This window comes from Pezoporus wallicus, unplaced genomic scaffold, assembly GCF_028554395.1.
Source record: "Pezoporus wallicus isolate ANWC-B61680 ecotype Strahan unplaced genomic scaffold, APGP_CSIRO_Pwel_v1 contig_6484, whole genome shotgun sequence".
NCBI lineage: Eukaryota > Metazoa > Chordata > Aves > Psittaciformes > Psittacidae > Pezoporus > Pezoporus wallicus.
Window position 1 is genome coordinate 2,340,369 of NW_026638903.1, and position 17,730 is coordinate 2,358,098.

At 45.4% G+C, this 17,730-nt stretch overlaps 1 protein-coding gene across 1 annotated transcript; it reads left to right on the plus strand.

Moving 5' to 3' along the window:
• Positions 1–403: 403 nt before the first annotated feature.
• On the plus strand, positions 404–12,676 carry SLC19A2 (solute carrier family 19 member 2). Its single transcript, XM_057413127.1, has 6 exons — positions 404–601; positions 702–1,307; positions 4,410–4,641; positions 10,460–10,652; positions 11,549–11,690; positions 11,886–12,676. Exons 1-6 carry the CDS (start codon positions 404–406, stop codon positions 12,021–12,023), a joined length of 1,509 nt encoding a protein of 502 aa, XP_057269110.1. The 3' UTR covers positions 12,024–12,676.
• The last annotated feature ends 5,054 nt before the right edge of the window (positions 12,677–17,730 follow it).

Sequence of the window (17,730 nt, forward strand, 5' to 3'; positions counted from 1 at the left end):
TAAACCAGCTCTTATCTCGCCGAAGGGAAGCAAGCAGCAGAGGTCAGCAGCACAAGGAATTTGGATCTGGAACGGACGAACAGGCACAGCTCAGCAGGCAAAGGAGCTCTTTGTGAGCTGGCTTTCTGGAAAGGACTGTACCTGTCCCGGGGGAAGGGCGACGTGAGGAACTGGAAGGTGGAGGTGTGCGCTGCCGTGGGGACCTCGGCCGCGACTGCAGCTGTGACACGCTGCGCGTGTTCCTTCCCCGCGCGCACAGCAGGGTGCCACCCTAGCTCTCCGGCGCCAGTTCTGAACATGCCAGGTGACTCACACGCCACCCGGACCCCATCGTGGAGAGCCCCTGCCCGCTTACACAGCCCCCCTGCCCCTGCCCCTGCCCCTGCCCCTGCCCCTGTCCGGCATGGCGGGGCCGCGTGGGGGCCGGCCGGCTCGGCGCTCTGCTCGGGCCGGCAGCACCAGCAGCGGCGGCGGTGGGTGCTGCTGGGCGCTGCCCACGGGGCTGCTGTGCGCCTACGGCTTCTTCTGCAGCGTGCGGCCCTCCGAGCCTTTCCTCACCCCGTACCTGCTGGGGCCGCGCAAAAACCTCTCCGAGACCCAGGTACTGCGGCTTCGGGTACCCCTGCCCGGGTGTCCGTGTTTGCGTCTTCCCGCGCAGGATGTGGGTGCAGGGGGTGACCGCCGTCTTTTCCCCCCACCAGGTGTTCAACAAGATTTACCCTGTGTGGACTTACTCCTACCTGGCGCTGCTGTTCCCGGTGTTCCTGGCCACGGACTACTTGCGGTACAAGCCTGTGGTCCTGCTGCAGGGCCTGAGCCTCATCGTCACCTGGTTCATGCTGCTGTACGCGCAGGGGCTGAGGGCCATCCAGTTACTTGAGTTCTTCTACGGGATGGGGACTGCCACCGACATCGCCTATTACTCCTACATCTACAGCATCGTCGATATCGACCTGTACCAGAAGGTCACCAGCTACTGCCGGAGTGCCACCCTAGTAGGCTACACGGTGGGCTCTGTGTCCGGGCAAGTCCTTGTGTCAGTGGCAGGATGGCCCCTCTTCAGCTTGAACGTTATCTCCTTAACCAGCATATCCATTGCCTTTGGCACAGCGTGGTTTCTGCCAATGCCGCAGAAAAGCCTTTTCTTTCACCATGTCTCAAGTCAGCAGCTCAGTTGGGAAATGAAGGTCATGGACTGTAAAAATGGATCGGCTGTCCAAGATCATCCCCGTGTGCAGAGGGCACCCGGCTGGGAGGATGAGACTAAAGTTCCCTTAAACGGGGAAGGTCATTCGGCCGAGAAACAGGCAAGTTGTGCCCTGCGTTTACATAAGCAGAAGATACAGTACCGTTGCGGTAGTCATGCATGCGGACATCCATGTGTATATATATGCATGCATATGTGCATATATGTACCCAGCAGTAGAGATGTAATATCCAACAGCAGAAAGTATCCCTTTGCTTATCCCATGTCATTATTTATAGCACAGGAAGATTTATTCCTGGTTTCCTTTTGCTGATTGAGCATGGTAGGCTGCTCCTTAGTTTTTCTAAAGTTTGTTCTATTTTAAAGCTGTGATTGAAATTCTCTGGGCACCAAATTGCTACTCAACAGTACAAAGCAAGGGACGTATCTGGGGCACTAAAAACAGTGTCAATGTCCAAATTCTCTGTGTGCTTCTGTGACTTGCAGAAAAGAGGCAATTCTTCCTGCACTCCCCTTCGGAAAACACTTGTTACTTTAACTGTTGTGCAATAACCTGTGTAGTAATTAGGTTTTGTCTTAGGATCCTGGAAGTAAACTTGGTTGGGAAGGAAACTGCAGTAGTCCTTGAGAACACATAGAGGCTGCCACTGATTAGCTACATACAGAATATGGATAAAGTTTAGGAGACAGCTCTGCATGATAACAGCTTAATGCAGCCTGCTAGAGCGCGGAGGTAGTGCCCCAACTTGTGGCTTTTGTGGGCTGTGTAACCTCTAACAAAGTCACTTGTATGGAAACAAGCATGCAGGCGTCCTTGTTTGGTAGCAGGACGTGTTGGATCCCATAGCATGACAGGAGAGCAGCCTCCAGTTTTGAGGCCCAGTGCATGTGGTAATTGCTTGCTGGGCAGGTCTCTGCCTCCCTGCCATGCTGTTCCAGGTAATGGGTATGTATGGAAATCCTGTCACTGCAGGGGGGATTCAGGGCCCTGGGGAGAGGTCAGCCTTGCTCCCCAGTCAGGAGGAGGTTGTGCTTGTTCTGAGAACAAGCCAGGAGCTAAGTGTGGCTGTTGGTTTAATCAGCTAATGGGTACTGCACTTGGTAACCCCAGTTAGCTAGGTCAGGGGAAGCAGCATCTGGGGGGCTGCTTTCAGCTTCTTCCAGCTACAGCTCGGAATTAAAGGTATTAACATTCCAGGGACTTAATCCTGCCCCATCAGCACAATCTTGTGTGAGCAAAAATATTTTTAACCATGTTTATACTTGTATTATGAAGGGTATTTGTTAAGAAAACTCTGTGCTGATAATGAGTAAGGTATATTAATGTAACTTATCCATCCCTTTTGTTTATCTTATTCTTATCCTGTGAGAGCACACTAATGGGGAAAACTTTAAAACAGGAGCAAGTACACTTGCATAACTCTCAAGTTGAGTTATACCAGGTGCTAAAAGCTGAGAAACACCGGTGTGTGATGATAGTCCTTCTTACTGAGGTAACAGTAACCATAATTCACCACCATAAATGAATGGCTGCATGAATAATTGAACCACCACTGCAACCACTCCAACCACTGCTGGGGGAGCGATGGGCCTTCCTGGCTTACCAGGCACATGGCTTGGGCTGACTGTGCCAAATCAGGTTTTGCAGTGTATGTGACAGTTGCCTTCCCTGGTTTTCCTGTGCCTAAACTTGAGCTCCATGTGAAATTTTCCATTTGGGAGTTCCATTGCTAAAGTCACATTGCCACAAGCTGACCTCTTCCCACATTGTTCTATTGGGCTTTGGAGGAATGGCATCCACATGCAGAGCAAGCATTTTGCCATTGGCAAAGCACCAGTGGGACTGTGTGGTCTTTATTAAAGATGCTTGAAAGTCAGTGATGCTTTGATGGGTGGAAAAAAGGGAGTTCAGGACAGAGTAAGGCTATGGTCTTTGGGAGTTTTAGTAGAAAACTTAAAATCAGTTTTATTGCTCAAGGAGAATAGTCTTTTCTAGGCACACACATGATTCCCCAGAGAGGGGCTGTAGTGCCGAGAGCCCGGTGTTGCTGCTGCTGTCCAGAAACTGGATGTGCAACAGCACAGTGTGCAATAGCTCGGTCCTGTGACAGGGCTGTATGTTTCCCTGCATGGAATTCAAGTGACAGATGCTGGGCGGGCCCTGGAGACTCTGCACAGTCTCACATGAATTAACCACTGCTCTTACACAAGAAGGGTTTTGCCTGCCTGCAAAGACTTGGTTAGCATGTGTATGCAGCAAATGTAATCAGCAGCTCTGTCTAGAAAGTGAATACATGCTCGTTTGTTTCTTCTGCTGCTGTCTGCACAAAGCAGTTAGGAACACGACTGTAACAGCCTGTATGTAAAAAGCAGTTTTCATCTGTTGTCATCCCCTGTTGCTAGAACTCATCTATTTTCAAACTTTTTTCAAACCGGTTTGTGGGCCTGTCCCCTTCTATGCTCTTTCTAGAAAGACTGGGAGGGGAAAGCTTTTTTTTTCTCTCATGCCATTCGTCAGAGCACTTGTGTATGCAGGAGCTCCATTTGCAATAGCGATGTCTCATGGAAGTGGCTTCTGTTTCTCTTCAAACCCCCAGGAACATCTCTCACCTTCTCAAAGTCTTGGTGAACATCAACGGAGGTAGAGTGTGACAAAATGAGATTGCTTCTTTGAATATTTATAATGCCTGAATGCTAGTACTAAAGAAAATATACTTATTTCTGGGGAAATACACTCATCTAGTAGCTTTCATGTTCTCAGTGTTACCAAATTTGGTTGAATTTGGATCAGGACTTAAAAGTGTGAGTGTTGTTATTTTGCCTTTATGATTTGAATGACTGGCTTCTGATCCTGTCTTGTTGAACTGGATATCATGTCCTGTTCTGTATCTCTTCCATCTGGTACCCTTCAGCTGCTCATGTGGTACTAGATACATGTGTATCTAGTAGTTACTGCTCTGTGCTTGAGAAGGCTGGAGATAGAGTGGTGCTTGGGACTGAACCCTTCCTCCCGATGTAAAAGGGGATGGCTGCTGAGACCATGGGATGGAAAAGCATTTTATTCATTACTCTGTAGAGGTTTGTGTCCAAGAGCAGTACTGTCAGTCACTAGTGATCAGACCACTTGAATGGGGCAATTTTGTGGAGCAGTGTCAAGTATTTATAAATAAAGACTAACATTTCTTTCCTTTTCCTTCTCCAGTCTGTGCAGGAGCAGAAAGTAGACATTATAAAGGTGCTCAAAGATCTTTGGGAGGACTTTCTGCAGTGCTACTCCTCTCAGACCATGCTTTGCTGGTCCGTGTGGTGGGCACTATCCACCTGTGGCTACTTCCAGGTCATCAACTATGCTCAGGGCCTGTGGGAGATGGTGCTGCCTTCTCATAGCACAGAGATCTACAACGGTGCCGTGGAGGCAGCCTCAACGCTGCTAGGTAAGCTTCTGATGTAACTCCTCCTCTGCTGTGAGAAATGCCTTGTGTCAATCAAGGTCAGGAGAGCATGGTTTGGAAGTGTCTTGTGTTTCCCCAAGTATGTAGGAGAGGCAACCCTGGCATTTGGGGTGAGTCTTCTCTGACTTGCACGGGTATGGTGCTCAGTGTTGAGTTAGTTGCTGTATGCAGCTCTAATTCTTGTAATCCAGTACATAGATGTTTAAAGGAGCCTCCCAAGTCAGCCTTCATTCTGAAATATTTGGCAAAAGGCTCCAGGCACTTGGCTCACTGTATATCCTTGGCTATTACAGTGGCAGTGGGGTTGTGCTTGTTTTAACCACTCAGTCAAAGCAAGGGTCTGATGGGCTTATTCCTTTTTTTCCTCTGCCAGCATAGGAAAGATGTGAAGGTTTCCTGTACACACAGCATGCAGTGAGCCACATTTAGTCATTTCAGCACTGTTAAGCAGAAAAGGTATTAAGATGAAAGAAGTTGCTTGACTTGAAAGGGACAAGGTAGGTCAGTCCACACAAACATTTGTTTATTAAGTTGTTTAATACAATTCCATTACCAGAGTTAGGACAATACCTTTATAGAGGCTTTCTAAGTGTTGCTGCAGTATGTTCCTTTTCTTTGATGGAGTCATCATTCCACCACCTGCTGTGGATGTCACCTACTTGGGAGCAAAGAGAACAAAGCATACAAAGAAGGAAGGCATTCTTGGGCATGCTAAGCCCCCTCTTGGGGGCTGGCTGTTCTACAGTTCTAAGAGCTGCTCTGCCACCCATTGTTAGTGGGTTTGAAACTCTTGGCAACTTGATTCTGAAGGCTTTGGCTATTAAATTGGTTTTCGTGTGCTAAACCTGCAGTTTAGTAGCATGCAGCCGTACACTGATCCTCCACTGTAGCATGATGCTGTCACTCTTATTTCTTGTTTGATTTGCCTTCCTCTACCATCCTGCCGTGGCCCCAGGAAAGACAAGAATCAGTGTCAAGAGAAAGATGCCCCATAGTGTAGCCAAATGTCAGACTGGGAGATAAATAAATAAATGTAGTATTCTTCAAATCTTATTACAAACATCTTTGATATTATGTTTTTGGTTTTTTTTTAAAAGCCTGTGAAAAATGGACCTATTGTTCAAAAAGCTGCTAAACTCATGTAAACTAAACTCATGTAAAACTGAAGATTTTGCTTTCCCATTTTGATTTTTGTCCTCTAGTATCATTATTATAAATATGTAAAAATAATTTATATAAATATAAATTATTATAATATATTATTATTATAAATAATACTATAAATTATAATATAGAATCCTATTTTTGAAAGCAGGTTAGCCTCTGTCCCTGAACTGCTCAAAAGACAGAACCAAAAAAATCCTTCTGGTTGACACATTGCTTCAAAAAAGTGAAGTTTAATGAAGTAATAATCACAACTAAAAGCCTGAAATGTGTAACGGGATGGACCTGTTAAAGACAAGCATTCAGTGACCAGACTTCAGAGGCACGAGTTCAAATGCTCTAACTTTTGATTTCCAGTTAGAATTTATTAATGAGCAGTTTATTTTTCTCTCATGTCATGCCAAGATTGTATTTTAGCGCAAAAATCTTTGCTCTGGTCCAAAGCAGCCAAGTTTTCTAGTTGTTCTTTGGTAAAGTTAAGCTCTTCTTACACTTTGTCATCTTACTAGCCCCTCTTTGCACCAAACCAGGTTTGAGTTGAGTTCTTGTTTTTTAAGGTGGATGACCAGAGCCGCGCTCAGATTTATTCAGTGAGGCCTCAGACTCATAGAAGGACATACTGTTCACTCTTCTCCCTTTACTAGAAATGCTTTTCCTGGTGTATTTCAGATCTGATTTGCCATTTTCATGGTGTAGGTGTCTAATTGCAGGACATAGTTGGTCCATCTTGTCATAATTAGGTGTTAGGTAATATAACCTTGAAACGCAGGGGGAGTGCAACTTCATGAGTTGCCATGAGATCCCCAGATGGGAATATACCTGTTCCCAAATTTCAGAATTGCTGAGATAGTAGAAAGAAGGCTCTAGACTCAGCTTCTTTTTGCATCTTAGGGTTTTGCTGCTTGGGGAGCCAGACTTTTAAAGAGCAGAATGTTAATTGGGTAGTGTTACAGCAGATACTGGAATGAAGAGTTTAGTGGTGGGAAATAAATTACTTTCCCTTGGCATAGCTACCTTCTTCACCAGTCTGCAAGATGGATGTGACAGGGTTGCAGGCTTGTACATGCTGATGGTCTATAAGGAGTCTTTGTGTGCTTGGAGGATTTCTAAGATAGCAGGCTAGCTATGGGCTACAAAGAGCTTAGATGCTGCACTGTAGCACTTCTGTACAGTGGTCAAATGCTGAATACAGTCCTGTTTTTCAGATATCTTCTGTAAATCTTCCTTTGTCAGTGTGATGTTTGTCTAGTTTGCTGTGTACAGCAACGTTGTTACACTCTTGATTGCTCTTTGGCTTGTTTGCAGAACAAGGCCTACTTCAAATGGGAATTTTCTTGTAGTGTGTATTTGGGCTTCTCAGTAGGTACAGCTGTAATAGTGCATGAATCACACCTTGTCTGCTCATTCGTTCGCACACTGACTGAAACATCACACACTTTCCATCTTGTGATCCATCTTCTCTCCCTGTTGTAGTTTAGACCCAGCCGATAACTCAGCACCATGCAGTCATTCACTCAGCCCCCTTCCCTCCCCAGCGTGGCATGGGGAGGAAAATCAAAAGAATGTAAAACCTGCAGGTTGAGATAAGAATAGTTTCCCAATTGACAATGCAGCTACATTCAGGCACAAAGGACTGAGTGGCAGTGGTCTGAGTCCTGGGGCTGTTGTGCTTTGGAAGCCAGAGAGGAGACTTCAGAGGCTGTCGGCATTGACCTCTGTTTTTTGTTTTGTTTTGTTTTTTCCTTTCCTGTGCCTGTAAAACTGAATGGGAGTTTACAGCAGGATTCCAGGTAAGGGAGAGGTTAGGAAGGAGAGCCACTAAGGTGTTTAGCTATTAGGGCTGCACAGCTCCTAATGTTACTGTAAAAGTCAGATAACTTTCTCAGACTCAATTTGGAGTGGTGGCCATTGTGTAAACTGGATTTTGGGGAAAAGTGGCCTGTGAACAGCACAATTAATTCTAATACTTTGTTACAACTGATGTTACTTTTGAAACAAGAAGGAAAGTGCAATGAAGTAGCTTGTGTGGAAATGCTATTCATTTTGAGAAATCATCTGGAATGGCAAAAGGATTATAGTTTTAATCTTGCACTCCAGGACCTGTTAGTATTGTCCTTGAAGAAAGACAGCAAAATTCACTTAAACGCTGTTGCTCTTTGCGCAGCATGAGACAGTTATGCACTAAACTTTTGAGGAATGCAGAGGAGGATTTGGATTTGATGGTAGCCCCCTCAGAGAAGGGGTGTTGTGAATAATGGGGCTGAAGGTGCTGACATTGAGAATGAAGCACAAGCACAGGCACAAGAGATGTTAGAGGGGCCTGAAGGATTTAGTCCTATAGCATGGCAAACTAGGGGAAAACAAGGGGAAACTCTGATTGCACCTTTAAGACAAGCTGTGGGCAGTGATGGTCTGATCACAATAAAGACTCCCTTTACCATTGAGATTTGAGTATTTGGAAAGAAGTCATGGGTAATTATGCATCATGTTTTTGAGGGTGTTGACAGGAATATGATTATTCACATGGCTTGGACTGCATTAGAGCAACCAATAACGGCAGGCACACTGGCAGGTATAGTAAATCTTCATATACCCACTGCTGATCCTGACTGGGACCCTAATAGGGACCAGGATAGGCAAGCTTTGAAACAATATCAGAGTTAGATTTTATTCAATATTCAGAATGCGGTCACCAAGGCAGTGAACTGGTCTAAGCTATATGAAGTAAAGCAAGATACAAATTAATCACCCTCTGGATTCGTGGAAAGATTAAAAGAGGCAATGCGTTAATATACTACTATTGATCTGGGCTCGAAACCCTCCCCAACAGAGCCCCTGGCTACAGTTAGGTTAGGGAATAAGATAAAATTTCTTGTAGAAACAGAAGCTACTTATTCTGTTATAAATACTTATAAAGGGTAATGAAGCAAACAAACAGCTTCAGTCATTGGTGCCACAGGGTGGACAGGAACCTGGCCTTTCTTTCAACCTTTAAATTTTAAAACTGGCAATCAGATATTGACCCATTAATTTCTTTACATGCTTGAGTGCCCTGTGCTGTTATTGGATAGAGATATACTGAGTAAATTAGGTTTAAAGAAAGAAAATTCAGATACATATTCCTGATGAAAAGGCCATGGAGGCCCAAGTTTTTAAATGTTATAAAGAAGTGTGAACCTTGTTTACCATGCTAAGAGACCCCCACCTGAAACAACAAAGGCAGTCGTCCAGGACACTATTGGTAAGTTGTCTTTACAGAATTGCCACAGCATAACAGGCTCAGGTGTGTGTGTATATATACATATATATATGTACCTACACCCCAGGTATACACACATATATATATGTGTACACCTATATATATATTGGTGCTAATAGATATGTTTTCTGGTTGGCTGCAGGCTTTCCCTTGTTGCACCAATATGGCTTGTGATTGAATCAAATAATACCCTGATGTCATGTACCAGCAGGCTTGTCCTCAGACGGAGGTCTGCAGTTTGTTGCAGTAGTTAGGAAGGTGAGAGAGTGTTTGGGAATCAAGTGGAATCTGCATACCCTATATAGACCTCAGGCTAATGGGAAAGTGGAACGTATGAATCAGACACTCAAGTTACAATTAAGTAAAATATGTCAAGAAACTTCTTTAACTTGGTTACAAGCCCTACCAATTGCTTTGTTAAGGATATGAATACAGCCAGGAAGGAATCATGTAAGTCCATATGAACTGATGTATGGGTGGCCTTACCAACTGCCTTTTGTTCCTAATGATATGTCTTTGCAGGGAAAAAACTTGTTTGTGATCGTTATAGTAATAGTTTGTGTCTGTACCCTTGCATGTATCATGATTCAGTTTTGTAGTTGCTGGTCACAATGGTGTATTAGAATCAAATATGGGTAATGGGTGTAGAATGAGACTTACAGGATATATGTATATCCCTAAGTCTCAAAGGGGGGCAATGTAGGCCTAAATTGTAGGTTTAAACTAACAATAGTGTGTGTGTCTTTAAACTAACATAGTAGAATACAGCAAACTGTTCTAACTTGCTAACATGTAGCAAGAAAGGAATGTTCAGCTGACAGAGGAAGGAACATCTCAGGACCGATAACAACTAAGGAGACAGTAAATAAGACCAAGGATGTCAGCCTTCAAGATAGCAGAGTAGTGCCTAATTTGGAGTGAGACTGGGAACAGAACAGAAGCAAGGACATACAAACTGCTAACTCAGCACTAGGAGCTTGCAAGCATGCACAGGCACTGAGGTCGTTCGGTAAATGCAGCGAGGAAGACTGCGACCACCAGAGACCTCAACTCAGCAAGAAAGCGCATGCTTAATTAGGATGCAAATATTATAGTTAGTTCCTGGCGATCTCATTAATATGTAAATCATTTCCTGGAAAAGCTATAAATGCACATGAGTATGCTAAATACAGAGCTGCTGCTAGCAAGTAACAGGTGTCCTCCCCTTTGCGAAACTATTTGCATATGCGCCCTGCGCTGCAATAAAGAATGCTGGCTTCCTAAAACTCCAAATTGAGTCTTAGGTTCTTGGACAGACTTTCAGGGTAGCACTAATACATTGTCTCCAAACTGCTCTAGTTGCAGTTACTAACAGCTGTGTTTTCCTTCCCCTCACAGGAGCTGTTGCAGTTTTTGTTGTGGGTCACATAAAAATGTCTTGGGCAATGTGGGGTGAAGTGGCACTTGCCCTGTTCTCCTTTCTTATTGCTGCTGCTGTGTATATCATGGACACTGTTCGTAACATCTGGGTGTGCTATGCATCCTATGTTGTCTTCAGAATTATCTACATGCTGCTAATCACGACAGCAACGTGAGTATCTTTTTAATGCAGATTGCTCTCAAGGTTACAGTTGGCTTGAAAGCTGGCATATTTTCTGTGTAATTAAGAGTCTCACCTACCAGGAATTTGGAAAGGGAAATCTGTTGTGATTCAGGTCGGAAACTGAGGCGTGGAGATACATTTGGCTGGCAGTCTGCTCAAGCTTTAAAGTCTTATGATACTAAAGTTGCTACTGCTAAATGTGAGATGGTGCTGCTTGACAGGGGAATGTTTTTCATAAACATGGCTGGAGTGAAATCTTAACAATGAGAAGAGAACAGTGCTTTGCCTGTGCTGAAGTGTCAACTTTCTCTAACTGGTGAGGAGGAAAACTTCAATGTCACTCTGGGGAGGAAAACACAGTTGTTGAACTACACATGTATAATTGCCAGAAGACAGCCCAAGCACAATACGAAGATTGATGCTGAAACTGGTTACTGCAAAACGAGTGCTGGTTATAAGGAAGTAGGGGGCTATGGACTATACTGCAGTAGGCTAGTGCTTTGAGACTGCCACCAGCTCTCTGGGATCAGAGCACGTTTTTCTTCTCTGCTAGCCAGACCCTTTAGCTACAATGGACAAGACGGCTGTCCATTGTAGTATGGAAACCCGCAGACTCCCAAAGGGATTAGTTTTTGGGGTTTTTGGGGTGTTTTTTTAAGCTTTTTCCTGTGTCTGTGGGTCTCTTTTAGCTTCTGTGCTAGTGTTATGATCCTACTTAGAAAAGTACACTGTCAATGCAAGGTAATTTAGCTGTGGAAAATACTGGACCAGTTTGTGTAACGTTTCAGGTTGCATAGTCCTCTTGTACAGAGATGATCCTCCCATTCTTGTATTTCCCTGCTTTTTCCCTGTCCTTACGTTTCCAGTCATCCCTTTCTTTTCAGGTTCCAGATTGCTACGAATCTCAGCGTGGAGCGGTATGCCCTGGTATTTGGAGTCAACACTTTCATTGCCTTAGCACTTCAGACTCTGCTCACTTTGATTGTTGTAGATGCCCGTGGGCTTGGGCTGGACATCTTCACCCAGGTATGATGGACTCTTTTAGCTTTACTGGTGGGAGGGAGGGAGGTAAACTAAACTGCAAAACTTCTTGACTACCTTTTTTGGGGTCAGAAATATTTACAGATTCCTGGTATTTTAGAAGAGGAAGGGAGCTCATGTAACAAACCTGATAACTGCTTGGTTTAACTGCTTTTTTATTTTCTTTCCCCTTCTCTGCAGTTCATGATTTATGCCTCTTACTTTGCGGCCATCTCCCTGGTGTTCTTGGGCAGTGGCATATACAGTATTATAAGAGCTTACAGAAGACAAGAGCAGATGCATAGCAGATCTGCTGAAAGCCAGCAGAGCACCAGGTGAAGACTCTTGGTGGCTACATATGAAGATATAGGTCTGGTTTTTAATCTTTGCCTTTTCTTCCAAGGCAGTCATCTGAATGGTATTTCATCTATATTTATACTATATTAGTACCACATTTTAGAAGGTAAATGTATTAGCTCTTACGTAAGTAAGAACAAATATCTTCTTTCTAAAATGCCTTTTGTTCTTCTGTTGCATCTATGGGATGTGCAGCAAAGAACAGTAAGTTCTCTCAAAGAGTGAAAGCCTTGGGAGATTTTAATCTAAGGCTGTGCATCTGGAAGCTGCCATTGAAAAAGCAGCTTCATGATTGTCTAGTCAGCTGCTGCTCTCTGTCACTGAGGTGCTGCTGTGGGGTAGAAGTGGGGGCACACTAACAGACCTCTCTGTGGAGAGCCCCAGCCCTGGAGCATGAGCTGGCATTGGGCCTGTACTCTGCAGCGTAGCTCTTGCTGTGGCTGTCCCATGATGCTGGGTGCTCTGTTTTGAGGACTAGTACACTTATGTTTTTGCATATGCATATTCTTCCTTGAGTTAGTTATACTGTTCCTGTCTGTCACCCTAGCTGCCAGAGCTGATCATGGTGCTTCCTCAAAAACTTAACAGTCCCAGGGTAATATGTGACATTGGTGAATTGGCTATCAGGAACGCTGCTTGTGCCTCTGCCCCAGGGACTGTAAAGCTGGAGGGGAAGCTTAAGGGGAGTTTAAGCAGGCAAAAAAATAATCCAAGGCTCCCTTGACATTTTTGCCTCTGGCCTTTAGAACCACAGTGATTACAAGAGTCACTGCCTCACTACCCTGGAGGCTGAGCTGTTCAAATGGGATGTGGCACTGAGAGGGAAGGTGACTTGCTGGGTTTTAAGCTCTTCTTTATGACACTGGAAAATTGTAACTCTGGTGACTAAATACACACCTTCAGTTATGATAGTTACCTGGATGACTGCCTGGGGCTTTGAAAAATGCTAATTTCTGGGGTTTATGCCTTATTTTAAAATGCCTTTGTGCTTCTTGTGCGTCACTGTCCACTAGTTCTACCTCTTTTTTTCCACCTAAGCAGGACTATGCATGTTTGGAGTGGGCAGTTCCTTTATTTTGTCTAAGCAATTTGGAAATTGCCTCATACCTGGTTTTTAAAACTAATTTATTTTTTCCAAATTCCTTTATCACTGGGAACGAGTTGCACAGAGTTGTACTGGGCTTGGGCACCTGGATACTCAGGCACCATGACCAGCACAGCAACAGATACCTCTAGTATAGTGTAGAAATGGCCTGTGGAATGTCCCTGTTGCTGTTCAGGACATGGCAAGTTTGCGTGTAAAGGATAACTGGCAAAGGAGAAGATGCAGTGCAGTGTGCTTCTCTCCATACCTTCTCTCTGTGTGCTGCTTAGACCTTTTTTCAGTCAGAGCCCAAAGAAGCAGCTTTGGTTCATCGATTGCTTTAAATGCCATGGAGACTTCACAGCATTGGGGTTGGGAAAGTGTTTCACCCCTGGCTGGGACAGGTACAGCCTTTCTTAACACTTCTGTGAGCCTCAGCCTTTACCATGCAAGGTGCATGATTAATATGGTTAGAATGTACTGCTTGGGGTCTGGGGGAGCCCTTTCAGGCCTGCTGCTTAGGGGAACCCACTCCCCAGAGCTTCCCCCTGTTTGCAGCCTGCCTCCTAAAGCAACCCTCTAAAGAAGGGTTTGGCTGTACTGGCATTTACACCTGTAAGCATAACTGCCTTATCCTGAAATTGAAACTTGAAGCCACCCATGTATATATTCCTTTCTTTACCATTTTTTGTTTTTAAAATAAAATTTTAAATTCTAGCTGATGAGCTGTCCTGGGAAGGGACAGTATGTGCATATCCTGTCCTGTGAGTTCCGTGGCCTGATGGCAGTTGCAGCAAGGCATGAGGAATGGGTATGCAGCACTCGTGTCAAGTGACCAAAAGAAGCAGCTCAATTTTAATCAAGTTTTTCATACAGAGAACAAAACTCTTTAAAGGCAACTCAAAAATTAACTAATGAACTACAGCAATAACAGTGATTTTTCTACCAAAGTAATGAAACTGGCAACTTCAATAGAGAGGCATGTTGTGCTGCGTATGTCTTCAGGCCTATTAATGTATGGAAGCCACACCTGCACATTGTTCAGGTTCCTGTGCTGTTGCTGTGGTGATGAGGTGACTACAGAGCCTGACTGGAGCTTTACACAGTTACTGATGCCTGCAAAATACTGTAAACATGTTGGCATTGTTGGTTTCTAATTGTTTAACTATTTTTATTAAATAAAATTATCCTGACGTACCCTGTGTAGCCAGTGTTTGTTTTGTGTTTTGATACCTTGCTAATCCACAGTGCTGCTGCTGCAGGTTGGTCTGAGCACTGTTGTTACAAAGAGTTAAAAATAATACAGGCGAAAACATGCAAAAAGAAGCAAGTTTTCAAGAAGCTGATAGTTGCAGGCTGGCTTGTGTAGGTTTGCAGAACTCTGTGCAAGTGTCCTTCATTAAGGATCCTTAGTTGCTGAGCAGTTCAGAAATACTCCATAGTTCTAGTGCAGACTGGTCCAGTGAGGGTGAAGATCGCTCACTGATGCAGACTGACTGTAAGCGAAAGCAGGTGTAGGTTTGCTGTGCAGGAGGACCTTTCTATTTATGTTGACCCAATTACAAAATTGAGGCTTTAAGGAAGAAATATTGTAAACTCTTGATCCTGGCACGCCTGCACTGCCTTGGAAAGCACTCCCTGTCTTGTGCTTCTAGAAGAGATGGCATGTACAGGCTGGGTTGGATGGCAAAGCGGTCTCTGAATTTCTGCTGCCAGTTTGATGTAGTTTGGTGTGGGTGGTAGTACAACAAGCCCTCTGCACAACACCAAAACCAAGAGAAAATGGGTAGTCTGGGCAGGAAGGGGCACCTTTCTTACGTGTGTTTCCTTGAGTGCCTTACTACTGAGGCAGGAGGGATAGGACTGTCAGCATGTCAGGCTTACTTTGAATTTCATTCATCTGCCTTCCCTGGGCGAATGCAGGAGTTGACAACTGCACAGTTGACAACTGTGCAGAGATGAGCTTCTTTGAGAGCGTGGAGAATGAAACTCTCTGCTTGCGTACAACAGGAAGGTAACCAGTAGTTCATACAGGCATAGCATTACCCTTCAAGGCAGAGTCATGTCTGGTGCTGGTGAAAGGTGCTGTGACAAGAATCCTGAGGCTGCTCTTGCCTGCAAACACAGCAGGTCCACGTGAACAAGCAATCTTCCTTGCTCCTCCCATTGCATCCTCCCGCACCGTGTACAACTGAAGAGATCTGAAAAGGGACACCCAGCTGCTGTCAAGAGGCTTGATGGAGATGAGGTAAAGACTACCCACAGGTCTGGGGTGTCTGCCTGGGATGCTATGACTGTTTCTTTGTTGCAGTTGATGCTGCGGGCTGCTGGAGGTGAGTGTTACCACTGAATCTTGCGTGTCCTGCACCAGGCTTGCTATGAGGCTGTTAAGATGTGGTACAGTTCTTGGGCTTTAGAATCATTGTTGGGGGGCAGGCCAGGTGCTGGGTTTGTTCTGTCCAAAAGGTGAGGAATAGAGTTAACAGGGGCTGCTGTTTCAGGAGCAATACTCACTGCTGTCCTTCTGGAATAGCACTGGTTGTGACAGCCCACCAAAGCATGGCAGGGTTACACTGAACTGTGCTGTGGCTGCATGCGTGTGTGAAACAGCCAGCAGTGCTCTCAGGGTAAAGGAAGGGGTCTGCACAAGTGATTTCGTTATCTTCTTTATTGGTGTGATCGTAGCCAAGTAACTGGGAAGGAAAGAGGGACTTTGGTTACGGCAGGAGAAGGAGACTGGGAGCTCTGGACCTTATTCTCAGCGACTCTTCAGAGTCAACTGTTTCTTATACAACACACAAAAGGGTGCTTGTTTAACATTGCTCTCGTGTTATGCAGCCTTTCTCTGTCAAATGTACTCGCTGTGCATGAATCAGTGTTCCTTGAACACAGTGTCTAATGCATTAGTGACACTGAAAAGAGCAAGCAACATGCTGGGACCTGTCCTTGGAGCCCTGTGTTGCTTGGCCTGTCCTTGGAGACCTGCATTGCCTAGCTGTTGTTTCCACTGCGTTTTTTCGTTACCATGTTCTGTAGCTCACTCACAGATGGGAACATCGGAAAATCTAAATTTAATGACATATGGGTTAATGAATGCATGCATGAATTTAGGCTGACCTTAAAATATCATTGATCTTCCAACAGTGGGATCTAATCCTGATTCGTAATCAATTGAATAAAGCATCTCTTGTGAATGAAAGGGGTAGCACTGGCTAGTAAGATGAAGGACAGTCTTACAATAAAAGCAGAGCAAAAAGCTTTGGTATTGTGCCCAGTTCTCTTTTAGTCTGCTGTGAACTTACCAAAGCCACCCATCTGTGAAATGTAGAATATCAGAAGTCCGGCATATTGTCTTCAAAAGCGGGATAACTGCATGACCCTGGGTAAGGTCAGTGGTTGAAGTTTTTCCAGGTACAGCAGGAACCGTTGCCAAGCAGGTACCTGAGTGTTAGCTCAGGTAGGTATCAGAAGCCCTTCCTGGTATCTGTATCTATTCCTTTCAGCACACTGAAAACAATGTTAGAAACCGTTTCTCACTGTATGGTGTAGGATTAGCAGAAACTAGAGGGTCATGGAGTCCAATCTCCTTCGTGTCATGTGGCTTATGATGACAGATGTCTTCAGAGACCTCCTGAACCCTGCCCTGAAGGGGTTTAGATTTTCTACCCTGCGTGACTTTGAATGAAAGGGTAACTTTACCTGCACTACTCTGACAACTACTCAGTTGTCAAAGCCCTGGCTAAATTTCTTCATGCCTGTTTTGTCCCCAGATTTTCTTTCATTAGCATTAACCCTTCAGTGCAGGGGCTGTGTTGCCCTCTGAGCTGCGTGGCCTTCTGGTGCACTTGCAGACCGTCATCCCTCACTTTGCTGGGGCGCGGTGTATTCAAACTGGGGGCTGCAGCTGTATGAGGGTCCGGGTGAGGGCTGCCATGTTAGTGTTGCCAGAGAGCCACCTCCCTCCACCCTGGGGGGTAACCCATGGTGGGCCTGAGGTGTGAGGAGGGTCATGGCCCAAAACACAGTGCTAGAGAGCACTGCACAACACCGCACGAGCCTTGGTCACCCCATATAGCTGCCGGCAGCGGGGCTGCTTCCCCTTGCAAGGAGCTGCCCTCACTAGGCTGAGGGGCCCCTTGTACACTGGGAGGTTTATACCTTGGTCTTGTGCTGGTGCTAAGGGTGGGGGTTTGGGTGAGCTGAGAGTTGGAAATGGCTTATTTTTTTCTAACAAGCAAGGGTACCTGCTTCCCCTTGAACTACACCTAGGGGGGTCGAGCCAGTGGCTCTCTGGTAACTGGTGACAACACCAACAACCATGTTTATCGGGAGCCTTCTCAGAAGAGATCAGCGTGTTTAACCAGCTGTTCAAATACCACTATCCCTTCTATGGGGCCGGGCAGCACAGTCCTGCCCCCTGCACAGCCCTGACCAGCTGCAGCAATGGCAGCTGGGGGCTGGTGCTACCACAGCCAGTGTTTTGCAGAAGGGCCTCTGCCACATGGCGAGCCCTGCGTGGGCTCCAGGGCGAGTAACAAAGCTTGTTGTGGGGCCTGCTAACCACAGGCTCCTCCACAGTGGTGGCTGCGATATGCCACCTTCCCC